The 14,140-nt window shown below is 38.0% G+C and overlaps 1 protein-coding gene across 1 annotated transcript in view; it reads right to left on the reverse strand.

Moving 5' to 3' along the window:
- Positions 1 to 14,140, reverse strand: part of LOC110447178 — a 53,054-nt gene that overhangs the window by 21,325 nt on the left and 17,589 nt on the right. The window contains exons 4-5 of the mRNA XM_021492705.1: positions 1,275 to 1,877; positions 122 to 184 (exon numbers count right to left, since the gene is read on the reverse strand). Of these exons, the coding sequence (XP_021348380.1) occupies positions 122 to 184; positions 1,275 to 1,854 (643 nt within the window). The 5' untranslated portion in view covers positions 1,855 to 1,877. The remainder of the gene's footprint in view (positions 1 to 121; positions 185 to 1,274; positions 1,878 to 14,140) is intronic.

Below are 14,140 nucleotides of genomic sequence, written 5' to 3' on the forward strand. Positions count from 1 at the left end.
GTTGGGAAACTATGACTAGCTGATTCATTCCCACCTCCCCGATATTGGCTTTAGGAGGTGAAACAATTAGCTAGCTCCTCCTGATATAGAACATATTATGTCTACATGCTTCATATCCTACCTTTGAGGTTATCCACATCTGCTGTAATCGCAACTTGTCTCATTTTGATGTCACTGATCTCCACTAAAATACAACACACAATAAAATATCAGTGGGTTTTTTCCTGCCCACACAACTCCAACAACCCAGGTGGAGTATAAAATGGTCTGGGGTTGGGGTTGCGGTATCTGTGATGTAGCATTCAAGTAAGGTGGCACTATAAATGATACCGTTAGAAGAACGGTCCCACTACAAACAGAACACAATACATCTCCAGCACACACGCAGGCATACACACATAGGGAGATATTAGCCAGGTGGCAGAGGACTAGTAGTTAGCGCCTGATAAGGCAGCTCCTACTAATTCCTCAATATTTTATTGATTAATATTTATGCTAATTATATTGACTGTATAAAATTGTATATCTATGTACTGTAAAGCGCTTCTGATTAGTCAATATCCAAACTTGAGTTTCTGCAAGATAATTAATAAACATATTTGACTTAATTGTTGTGCGAAAACCATTGACCAATCAGATAGCAGTACCTTAATTAATTACCTTGCGTACGTACACAGACAGACAGACAGACGGAGGGATGGACAATTTTCCCATACCATAATTCGTCCCATCAGAATTTTTGACCAGCATACAAAAAGCATAAATTTTTCTATCTTCCAATTAAAACAAGAGGCCCAATGTGCCTGCATCGCTCACCTGGTATTAATCTCACACTTGTAACCTTAAAAGTGATTTATAATAAACCTACAGGCAAAATATCAGTATTTATGACTATAAGTCATTCAAAACAACATTTTTAAAAGATTTAAAAACATTTGACCCCTATGACCTTGAAAGTCAAACAAGGTAATTACATTGAACAAACTGTATAGCCCTTCATCTCAGCATGCAACTTTCCATATATCACCACCCTAGACCTTTTGTTTAATGAGATTAGGTATTTAAAGGTTTATACATATCTGACCAAATGTGATCTTGAAAGTGGGTCAAGATCATTCATATTATTTGATAGCCTTTCATCCATGCATGCAACTGCCCAAATATCACCATCCTAGTCCTTTTGGTTATTCAGAAGAAGTTGTTTAAAGGTTTTTTAAGACAATTGACCCCTGTCATTTATCCTGTATATATAATCAGCCTTTGTTTACAATTACCTTCGATCTGTGCTATAAGTGTTATAAAATTCTTTTCTGTACTGGGGTCCATCCTCATGGTAAATGTAGTATCCACTGCCACCACAAACCGCCCTGTATTCAGTTCACTGTTTTGTATTTCCTCCACACTTTGGCGGATGATGTCCCACCTTGCCTGAAACTCTCCATCAGAAAGGGATGCATTGGGTGCATGTGCATATGCCTCATTGCGCTGCTCACGTAGACGGTCGATGTTTGCTGACAGTGATCTGTCTGCTATACCCGGTACCTTCCCCCAACCATTCTGATGAGGTGGAATATTTCCAAGGTTTCTAAGTAGGATGTAAAGAAGTGATGTGTCCAAATCCTTAACAGAACCTTGAAACAGCCCACCCTGAGGATACAGAATCTTCTTTTGTTGTCTATTCAACAAGGGGAAGACCTGACCTTTCTGGTTGGTAAGTACATAAGTGAGTCCTGTTGATGCCAGTCGAGCGATAAGCAAGTCTCGGAATAAGTCAGGGATGACATCAATGACCAACCTGCAAATCCGGGCGAAGTTTGTGGTTTCTTTAGAAGACTGGTAGTTGGCGGCTGCCATCTTGGTTTATAGTCAGGCTGATGCTGGAAAAAGAATATAATATGTCATCTCATTACAGAATTAAGGGCGAGGTATCAATAAAGCAAATACCAGGACTGAAGGTTGACATTTATATATAAAACATTTACATGTAAAATTATAAGAATGTACTTACAAATCAGTAGACTGTAAAATATTATACTGAGGACAGACATGTAAAGGTGTGTTGTGTGGAAATAGTCTCCTGCTCTATATAGAAAACATCGAAAAAGGAATGGCCACAATAGAAAGGTAGATACATGTGAACAGATCAGACAGGTCAACAGCTTTAAATCATTGACAACATATATGGTCACAATCGACAATGAGAAACAATACAAAGTATCACAACTAAAAAGGAGACATGTGTGTTCACCATAGACAGGGAGATATGTGTAGTCACCATAGACAGGGAGACATGTTATCACCATAGACAGGGAGACAGGTGTAGTCACCATAGACAGGGAGACATGTTGACACCATAGACAGGGAGATATGTGTAGTCCCCATAGACAGGGAGACATGTGCAGTCACCATAGACAGGGAGATATCTGTAGTCACCATAGACAGGGAGAAATGTGTAGTCAACATAGACAGGGAGACATGTGAAGTCACCATAGACAGGGAGACATGTTGTCTCCATAGACAGGGAGATATGTGTAGTCACCATAGACAGGGAGAGATGTTGTCACCTTAGACAGGGAGACATGTTGTCACCATAGACAGGGAGACATGTGTAGTCAACATAGACAGGGAGACATGTGTAGTCACCATAGACAGGGAGACATGTTGTCACCATAGACTGGGAGATATGTTATCACCATAGACAGGGAGAGATGTTGTCACCTTAGACAGGGGGACATGTTGTCACCATAGACAGGGAGACTTGTTGTCACCATAGACAGGGAGATATGTATAGTCAACATAGACAGGGAGATATGTGTAGTCTACATAGACAGGGAGACATGTTGTCACCATAGACAGGGGGACATGTGTAGTCAACATAGACAGGGAGACATGTGTAGACACCATAGACAGGGAGACATGTGGAGTCACCATAGACAGGGAGACATGTTTAGTCACCATAGACAGGGAGATATGTTATCACCATAGACAGGGAGATATGTTATCACCATAGACAGGGAGATATGTTATCACCATAGACAGGGAGAGATGTTGTCACCTTAGACAGGGAGACATGTTGTCACCATAGACAGGGAGATATGTGTAGTCAACATAGACAGGGAGATATGTGTAGTCAACATAGACAGGGAGACATGTTGTCACCATAGACAGGGAGATATGTTATCACCATAGACAGGGAGACATGTTGTCACCATAGACAGGGAGACTTGTTGTCACCATAGACAGGGAGATATGTTTAGTCAACATAGACAAGGAGATATGTGTAGTCAACATAGACAGGGAGACATGTTGTCACCATAGACAGGGAGAGATGTTATCACCATAGACAAGGAGAGATGTTGTCACCTTAGACAGGGAGATATGTTATCACCATAGAGAGGGAGATATGTTATCACCATAGACAATGAGAGATGTTGTCACCTTAGACAGGGAGACATGTTGTCACCATAGACAGGGAGCCTTGTTGTCACCATAGACAGGGAGATATGTTATTACCATAGACAGGGAGATATGTTATCACCATAGAGAGGGAGATATGTTATCACCATAGACAATGAGAGATGTTGTCACCTTAGACAGGGAGATATGTTATCACCATAGACAAGGAGACATGTTGTCACCATAGACAGGGAGATATGTTATCACCATAGACAGGGAGAGATGTTGTCACCTTAGACAGGGAGATATGTTATCACCATAGACAGGGAGATATGTTATCACCATAGACAAGGAGAGATGTTGTCACCTTAGACAGGGAGACATGTGTGTTCACCATAGACAGGGAGACTTGTTGTCATCATAGACAGGGAAACATGTTGTCACTTTCGATCTCAAACTTTGTTAGGCTCTTACCAATGAAGCTATCATCCAAATATCATGACTGTAGGCCGCCTGTCCATTCTTCAGAAGAAGTCGTTTAAGTATTTGACACTTTTGACCCCTGTGACCTTAGTAGCGAGTTCAATAAATAGAATGCGAAATACCATCAGGGGCAGTGACAGATACAGGGGTGTTGCCCTAGTTGCCTGGCAACACAATACCCTATTTTCTGTGTCCAAAATTAATCCTACTCAAATATATGTGAAGATTTCATATGTGAATTTCTTATTAAAAAGTTGAATATTTTCTATGGCTTCCCTAGCCAGCATTGTCAAGGTAAATAGGCCTGAGGGTGTTACCATTTCAGTAACATAATGCATCTGTGACTTTTGACCTTTGAGACTGACCGGCTACGATACTCTAATGTCTATGTGTATACAAAATACCTACTGTTTCTGAGATAATTAGCCATTTCAGTAATGTAATTCATTCGTGACCTTTGTCCTCTGACCCCACTATCTTGGAAACTGTCAGTATTATGCCTACAATATTTTACTGTATATGTGTATACAAAATACCTACCGTTTCAGAGGTAATTAACCATTTCAGTAACATATTGTACCAACTACAGAAGTCAAGGGCCATAACTCTGGTAAATATTAAAGGAACATAATGGCATTCTGGGAGACACCACACGTTCATTTGAGGTATAACATGTGTGTAAACAGTTTCATAAAATTCCATGAATAAAACTAGGAGTAGGAGGAACAATTGTTTGTCCACAGACAGACAGACAGATAGAGTGGTTCCAGTATAGCCCTTCTAACTTCGTTGCAGGGGTATAATGATGATCATTGTATTGATAGTGGCATGGAATGTGGGGTAAAATATGAAATATATTGTAGTTGCCGAAAGCCGTGATTTGAAATGTACAGGGGTCGACACTAACGGTAGACCGGAGGACCGGGTCCACCAAATTCTTGGACGGTCCACTTAATCTCCAAAGCTGGTAGACCGCCGGTCCACCACATATTACTTGATTAGTGTATATATACTTGAGAATATTGTTCAGAAATATACTAATAAAGACTTTATTAACTTCGCCAGCGAGCCGTAAAATCCCACCTGGTTAAAAAATGTATCGTATTTTCGTGTTGTTAACCCTTAAAAGTTGTCGTTATCATTCTTGGACGAGTGAAGTGCGTGAATACGCTTGCGGTAAGTCGGAATCTTTTCAGCGTTTGAGTCGCTTGTGGTATAGTTTGCCGCTATTATAAGCACTAAAATGACGATGACGTCACGATCACGGTGGTCAACCGGTATATGAAGGTAAACTTAGCCTCACAATTTTGTGTTAAGTTTTAATTTCTATCGTATTCTAGCGTATATCGTTTAGGTGATCGTGTCCGTCGATTCACTTAGTATCTGTACTAGACTAGTACCGTATCGCCTGTGTCGCGATTTTTAAATGGCTTGGTTTACAACCACTGGCAAAAAAAAGTTAAAAACTTCAACAGAACAAAAACAACACGAAGTTTGTATGGGCAACAAAAAGGATGATATCCTTTCAGGAGTCATGGGAAAATCGTTTACATGGCTAAATAATGATACTGACACAAACTTAATGAAATGTAGGGTATGCTGAACTCAGAAGATGATTCCGAAATGTCCAGGAAGGATTGAATAGAGTTGCAACAAAATACGTTGAGACTACTGTTGGGGCAAATTTGTTTGACATTCTGACTGTATATTGAGATAAAAATCATATAAAAAAGGTATAATACTATAAAAAAGTATATTATTTTATCCTTATTTTTTCATATGATCTTTATCTCAATTTACAGTCAGAATTTCAAACACCTTTGGATGGGAGCTATGTAAAAAAAAATAAACAAGGAGAAAATTGTTTCATGTTTCTGTGTCATTTACTAAAACTTGTTCATAAATGGAAAAAAATAAAAAATAAGGAGAAAAAACAAGTATTTTACAGAAAATTAAAAAACCTTCATTATTTGTTTAAAACCCTCAGATGCCAGGATTTTGCATCTAGCTTTTAAAAAATTTCGGGGGAGGACCCCCGTACCCCCCTCTTATTCAGGAGGGGGCTACCCCCTCCCGAACCCACCCCCCACTCCTCGCTACGCTCGTCGACCGGGGCGCATGGCGCCCCAGATCTGAGAATATTATTCAGGTCCACCAGAAATTAACCAGGTCCACCAGATCAAGAGAGCAGGTGGACCTGCGGTCCACCACCTATTAAAAGTTATAGTGTCAACCCCTGAATTGTACCTATGTGTAAATAGTATAAATGTATATCTACACACAATGAAGCAGCCCCTCGACCTACCCCCACAACTCTGAGCATCACCTTATACTTTAATCTAGAGCACATCGTCTACTTAGAGCTCCGATCGTATTGATACAACAGCCAATCAAACATGAGTGTCAACTGTATATATTGAATTAATTTTCATTCGGCCAAATAAAAAAAAAATAAAAAAAAACAGTTCTAGTTAGGGGAGACTGGGGCGAGTTCGGCCCACTGATTTTTAAGTCGTTCTGATATCTCATGCGCATTTCATAAAATAATAACAAAAGGGCTAACATGTCCACATTCAAAGAATTCTTCAACTTTTTCTGTCTGAAGATTGGATGACTTGCCTTGGCAAGTCCGTACAGACAGTCTGGAGTAAGTTTGGTCCAAGTCAGCATAATTATGACATCATAAAGCACGTCAGGTTTTCCTGCCAACTTCACAACTTTTTATAAATATGTTCAATGCATGGGCCGAACTTGCCCCGGCCAGATTTACCCCGGGGCCAAACTTGCCTGGGTGTCCCCTATAATCAGTAGGGCTGCAACGGTTAGAAATAATGCAAGTCGGATGACCGTATGTGCTTAACCGAACAGAAACCTGTCTGGCGGGTAACGGTGTTTTTTGTGCCATGAAATACAGCCACCAATGGCCTTTTATTTTGATAAAAATATAATAACTCAATTCACTAAATGCATTAACATAGATAACTTGATACCTATTCCTTGTAAATAATACTGTAAAACATTGCAGATTCTCAAAATCATTATGAATTGGCTACATATTGCTAGCCACCCGCCTGGAAATTTTTTGTAGTTTCTCTTTACACTCATGTGTTGTCAACTCTATGCGCACATATTTCTGTGCATCACTTCAAGTCTGAACACATTGAATGATAAGTTACGTTGTTCAGCAGAATGTCAGTCGATATTATGTCATTCAAAATTTATCATATACATGCACTCAATAGTATGGCAACTATACTGATCATGAGTGTTTTTGATTTGTTTGTTTGTTTGATTTTGTTTAACGTCCTATTAACAGCTAAGGTCATTTAAGGACGGCCTCCCCTGGGTGCAAGATGCATGCGTGTAGTGTATGTGTGTGTATTTTGGGAGGCTGCGATATGTTCGTGTTTGTCTCCTTGTGATAGCGCGAAACTGATGCCGACTTTATAGTGCTACCTCACTGAAACATTCTGCCGAAGACACCCAGCAGGACGCCCCACCCGGTCACATTATACTGACAACGGGCGAACCAGTCGTCCCACTCCTAATTTGCTGAGCGTTAAGCAGGAGTAGAAACTACCATTTTTAAAGACTTTGGTATGTCTCGGCCAGGGGACAGAACCCAAAGCCTTCCTCACAGGGGCGAACGCTCAACAAATGGCCAAAAGTGAGGCATTGTCAAGGGAGACATTAGGAAGAAGAAAGTTATTTAGAAAGGAGAGAAGAGATAAGGTCCCAAATTTAGTCGCCTCTTACGATCATGCAATTGGGGGCAGCAGGTACAATTCTTACGCCCGAGGTCTGTCAAACAGTCAGGAGCGACATTTCAGACCGCGAAAAATCAACAAGAGGCCCAGAGGGCCGGTATCGCTCACCTATTTCTTTTGTTACATACAACTGACATAAAGGTAATTTAAGACCAAATTTGGTAACTAGAACACAAGACATTTCAACATCTCTTAAACGGTTCTGAAGATATTGTTGTTTGAAACTTGAAATTTTAATGTTAAAGCTTTTAACTCATATTGACATTTGACTCCGACTTGCACTTAAAGTTTACCTTTGACCTCATTACTGTAATAAAGAAAACAATTCACACAGCTGGTCTACATAACATACCCAAGTATCATGACTCTAGATCTACTCCAAATGGTTTTTAGGATATTGTTGTTTGAAGTTTTTAACATAATTGACACCAGTGACCTTGGAAGTAGGTCAAGGTCATTTTGAAAATTTATAACACTTCATCCCAGGTACCTACTGGCGAAAATTGAAAAGAAGATTGTTAAAGCCTTTAATCAAAGTTGACATTTGACCCCCGACTAGCATTTAAAGTTCACCTTTGACCTAATAACTGTAACTGAGAAAAAATATTCGCACTGCTGGTCTACATAACATACCCAAGTATCATGACTCTAGTCCAAATGGTTCTTAGGATATTGTTGTTTGAAGTTTTTAACATATTTAACCGCTGTGACCTTGAAAGTAGGTCAAGGTCATTTTAATGAGGACACTTTATAGCGTTCCATTCCAGATACCTACTGGCCAAATATCATGACCCTAGGTCCTACAGTTCTTCAGAAGAAGTCGTTCAAAAGAGAAAAGTTGACGGACGGACGACGGACGACGCAGTACGGCATATCATAAGCTCACATGGCCCTTCGGGCCAGGTGAGCTAATAAATATTGACCTACATTTTAGGACGTTTTCGTGTACGTAGATTTGCTAACCTGATAGTACTTGTAACCGAACCTAACCCAGGTACTCGGTTACCCGTTCCAGCCCTAATAATCAGCAATATATACCCTTTATATTAATCCCTATAATATGATGACAGAAAATAAGGATAAAGCCTTTATGCCGATTCCTAAGCGCGAACAAATGTGGCTAAATTTAGTTGGTTTTTTTTTTTTAACTTTGGGCAACACCCTAAATAAATTCCTGTATTAATCCCTGAGGGTCAAGAAGGCCCTTGCTGAAGTGTTACTGTACCTTGATAGAGACACTTTGGTATTTTGGCTTATATTGGGGGACATACATGGTCATCAGCAGAAGAATACATGAAGTCCAAATATTATATAGTCAAAGGGGGTTCGTATGTAACGTGTCCCTTTTGGTATGTAGTGACATTTTTGGTACTATGACGTAAGCTGGGATCGGTACAGACAACTGGACATCTTTCTACGTAATAAGCTATCATGTCACCTGTGGCTTGGCTTTAAGATGATCATTGAAATTCAATTTCAGAAATCAAATGTTAAATATTTTTTCTGATTTTTGAAGGGCTAAAACACATACATGTCTGTTATTATTGTTCTTTAAAACCCAAAAGTCAAGGCTAATTTTAGGGAACCGAAAACATACTATGCTCTCAAGTCCTGAAAATGTTGACTGGGTTTACTCAAACAGTTATCTTAGCTATGCCCAAGCTAAGGGGTGATAACTCCAATTGAATTTTCGCGCCACGCCAAAATTTCGTCACACTTTTATATCATCGGAAGAACGGTGATTTTATCGTGCTTGTCCATGTTATAGAAATGGATACATGGTAGGAATTTTATCTTCCATATCCCTCGACACTTTACTACAGTCTATATTACAAATATCATGGCGGAAACGTAAGGAGCGGAGATTGTGAAATATTGCAAAAGCGACAATTTCCTTATAAAACCAAGTACATCCATCAAAATTATATACAAATGTTCAGTAATTATCCCTTAAAATAAATAAATATATATGCCAATCTGTCAAAACCGTTCTTGGTATGAAAAATGCTGTTGAAATCCCAAGGGGTAGTATAACGGTAAATCCAATATGGCGGACACCTCGCTTCAAAAACGTAAACAAATCCCACCTGTACCAGACAAAACTCGCTAGAAGGATATTGCATTAAAGGTTGTTTACCTATCGTGTAAAGGTATCTGTTCTCTTTGTTTTCTGTATATATTTTAAACATTAAATGATGTATATTTGTATAAATTTCGGTACTATTTACTTGTTTCTAAATGATTAAACTTTTAAATTAAGTTACTGTCACTCAGTCTTGACTTAGTTTACATACGCTGATACAGTTAGAAATTGAATAGACCTAAATTTAAATTTATTTCGAGTTTCAGTGTTGTCTGACATACAAAAACTATACAATGGTTGGTCTGTACATAGTTTACATTAAACATATCTAATTGATATGACATGCTTTTGTTTTTCAATATCATTTTTTTTTTTTTATATAAATAAAACTTGTCAGATCATACACCATGTACAAATACAATTTTTTGTTTTTAAATATTATTTTAATGATTTATCTGACTAAAACATATCAGATCATGTGTAATTACAATGAGTATGCTTGAAGACAAGTACCCTTCAGACTCCTGGGTAAGCAAATGCCACAATAAAAGGAGGGGCTGGTATATACATTAAGTACCCCAACTGAGATCAACAATCAGAAGCAATACCAACAGGCCTACATTGTTCAAACTACTAAGTTGAAGAAGACCTTATTCATGCTGCACACTCCATCAAAAACAAAATTGATAACACAACTCAAGTAGTATTCCTGACTGATGCCCTCTCTGTGCTACAAGCTTTGACAAACGACAAGCTTAACCTCAACTTGAACAAGCTTTATACACCATCAAAAGTCTGACAACAGTTCTACAGTGGATTCCTTCTCACTGTGGAGTTTGGGGTAATGAACAAGCCGATAAATTAGCAAAGAATGGTGCTGAACAATAACAGGAAGAAAATCCAGTCTGCTACACAGAGATGAAGACTATCATCAAATCTCTGTTCAACACCCATCAGCAACAAGACAGTTACCACCAACAAGATCTGACCAAACTACCATCTTCCGACAGGACACAACAGACTCAATCAACATCTATACAAAGTCATGAAAGTTGTTTCATCTCCAATGTGTCCTTGTGGAGAAGCAGAGCAGGATACTGCACACCTCTTACAGTCATGGAAGATCCATCAGGCACTGATCATGAGAGATAAGATATGGCATTCACCAACAGTTAGTGAGTGAGTGAGTGAGTGTTAACGTTACCACTCAAAGAAAAGCTATGTGGACCAGTGGATGCCCTTAGCACAGAAGACCACCAGATTTGTTGAGGAGACTGGTATTCAAGTGTAAAGGCGAACGATAAGAAAGAAGATGTGTAATTACCACTGAGACTGGTGCATCAATATATATAATTAAATGAGATTATTAATGTCATTCATTGTGTTTTGTAAGGGGAGGTAACTCTTTGTGAAGTAACATTTTAGCATCATCTCCGGAGTGAGGGGTGATATTTAGCATGGAAATCTTTCATTTTACAATAGAATAGATTGGTTCTGAAGTTGTGGTAAAAAAAAAGAGAAAACAAATTCTCCCATATATACCATGTTATTGACCTTGTACGCTTTTTTGATCGTTTTCAGGAAAATGCTAAAAAACAATTGTGAAATTTCACAATTTCAAAAAATTCGTAAAAATCCAATTTTGAAGATAACATGGTTCTGATTGCTGTTTTGTAATCAGGTTATGGTAGTCTCTAAGAAAATGACAAGAAATAAATTACTTTCTGTTCAAAAAAAAAATAGTTGGGCATAGCTAGTTATGTGAGATCAGTCAACGTTAAAAGAAAATCCAAGGAATCAGCCATCATTGATATACCGTGTAATCATATGTAAAATAGCTCCTGGCAAACTGTGTGGCTGTCACAGACTGCTGTATACAATGTAATACATGTCCTCAAGGACCCTGCGCCGTTTATATAGATACGTAGGCGTGTGTACATTTGTTTTCTCCGTAAATCTGACTCATCGGAATATCCACTTTCCTTTCGACCGAAAGTATGTGTGTATTATATAGCTACAGTAGAATCTGTTCACGATTTTTCTTAAAAGTCTCCTATTAATCACACAAATAATGTCTTCACTGCTGTTTAATAACGCGACAAGCGTTAAACGATACAACATTCTGTAAACCGAAGACGAAACCGCTCGGCTTGTAAACTTTACAAGGAAGTGATAAAACAGGACAAGTGAAGTGGCAAACATTGACTAGTTTCCCCATTTAAACAAATCAACAGCAATGACTTCTGATCATTACCTTGTGTTGAATTTAACTTATCGTTGGGACCTTCTTCATCCTGAAAGGTAACGTCTGCTCACAATCCACTGACGATCGGGAAACGGCGCTCGGAACGAGTCCGGCAACCCGGTATAGCATTTAATCGGTAGCCGCAGAGTTGCGTATTTATTTTAACCGGAAATGAAGTATGTGAAAGGGAAAGTAGAAGTTCAGTGTCAACAAATATACGACTAGTTGTAGCGGGATTTACATTATTTTAAAAAAGAAATAGGCGGTACATAGGGGTAAGTGATGGAGAAAGGGTTATTAATATGTATTTCACAACGGAAGGAAAATAATTCCTGCATGTATAACTTACTGTTTAGTCATTAAAATGTTTAGATCTGTATTGTCTTCCCTGATTTGATTTGATTTTCAGTAATTTTATTAAATTGAATTATTACACCTACAAAAACGATCAGAAGCCTTTGATAGCGGGTTCCTGAATTCAAACACTCACAACAATGCTTGTAGAATTACCTATGGAAACTCTTTTTAACAATACATTTTTGTGGATTAAATGTTTATATTATCGCAGACATATTACATCAATTTTCACAATTATTACACATGCAATTCACAGGAATTTAAAATAATAAATTTACTTTAGGTTATGGACATTTATTTATTGTTTCAGATTGGTAATACACAAGTACTTACTTTCACAGACCCATCTTCAGTGTCAATAACTACACCTGTATTTACTATTACAGACAGGTTATGAATTTTTAAGCATTGCTTCAGACTGGTTATAAACTTATTATCATCTTAATTTTCACATACATTATGAGGAACTTTTATTAATTGTTTCAGACTGTTTACATACATATATATTTAGTATCACAGAAAAAAGTTATATCACATGTATTATAGACAAGTGATACACATTTCATCATCAGATTGGTTCTAGTTGTGTTACTGGATTTATCTTTGTGTGACCAAAAAGGCACAAGCCAGATACATGCATGCCCTCATGAAAAAAAATTGCTGAATTTTGCTGAACATTTAACTGAATTTTTGCTGAACACTTTGCTGAACGAATGCTGAAAACCCACAAAGCACAATTGCTGAAATATACCTGAATTTGGCCCGAATCCAGGCATTTTTCAGCAAAATTCAGCAAATGTATTTCAGCAAAGTTCAGGAATGTTTCAGCAAAGTTCAGGAACTATACCAGCAAATTACAGGAATGTTTCAGCAAATTTCAGGAATGTTTCAGCAAATTTCAGGAACAATTCAGAATTGTTTCAGCAAAGCCAACTGCTATGCATAAGCAAACCTTAGCAAATCTTAAGAAGGCAAGAGTTACATAAACCCTGATGATCACTACGGTACAGTAGTTATAAATATACATATGGTCAGTGAATAAATTATAAAGTATATATCTATATTTGTGTGATCATGTCTTGTACTATTCCCTTAGGAACTCTATCTAAATCAGAGATTTATAACGATAGATCGTTATAATTCTCTGATTTAGATAGAGTTCCTACAGGAATTAGTCTTGTACATGTAGTTAGAAAGTGACAGTATTATTGTTCCATTATTGTTCACAAATTTCATATTGAATACTTTGAGATTGTTATATTTTATGAGATTGTGTCATCCTGTACGTATGCTGGTTTAAATCATAATGTGAGATGTTGAAGTGTGTAATTACCTAGAATCGTATGCTGAAAGCTTACATAGTCCGATATGAACACCGAAATCTGTACTCTTATTGTTACGGGAATTCGGGTGTAAATGAACTCATATTGCTGTATTTCATCAAATTGTAACATGATACAAGTAATCCATTCAAATAAGATCGTAGTTATATGTTGTGAGTCTCTAAATTAACGATATAAGTGATTAAATGCGTGGTGAAGACTGCATATTGAACCATTCAATGTGTAAGAGCAGACGATAAGTCCACCGCTATTTGTAATCTGTATTTTTACGGGAAACACACGTTTATACTCAAAACGATTGTTCAGCGTGTTGAGATAACATCATACCTGTCATGTGTATTCCATTTAATCATACTGTCTGAACTTTTATAGTCAATTAGAGTCGAAAGTTTGTCTCTGACATAGCGGTTCGTCTTCTACGGCAGCCATATTTGTTTATCTTTTTCGGTTTCACTCGGGAGTCATC

This window comes from Mizuhopecten yessoensis, unplaced genomic scaffold (assembly GCF_002113885.1).
Source record: "Mizuhopecten yessoensis strain PY_sf001 unplaced genomic scaffold, ASM211388v2 scaffold377, whole genome shotgun sequence".
Taxonomy (NCBI): Eukaryota; Metazoa; Mollusca; class Bivalvia; order Pectinida; family Pectinidae; genus Mizuhopecten; species Mizuhopecten yessoensis.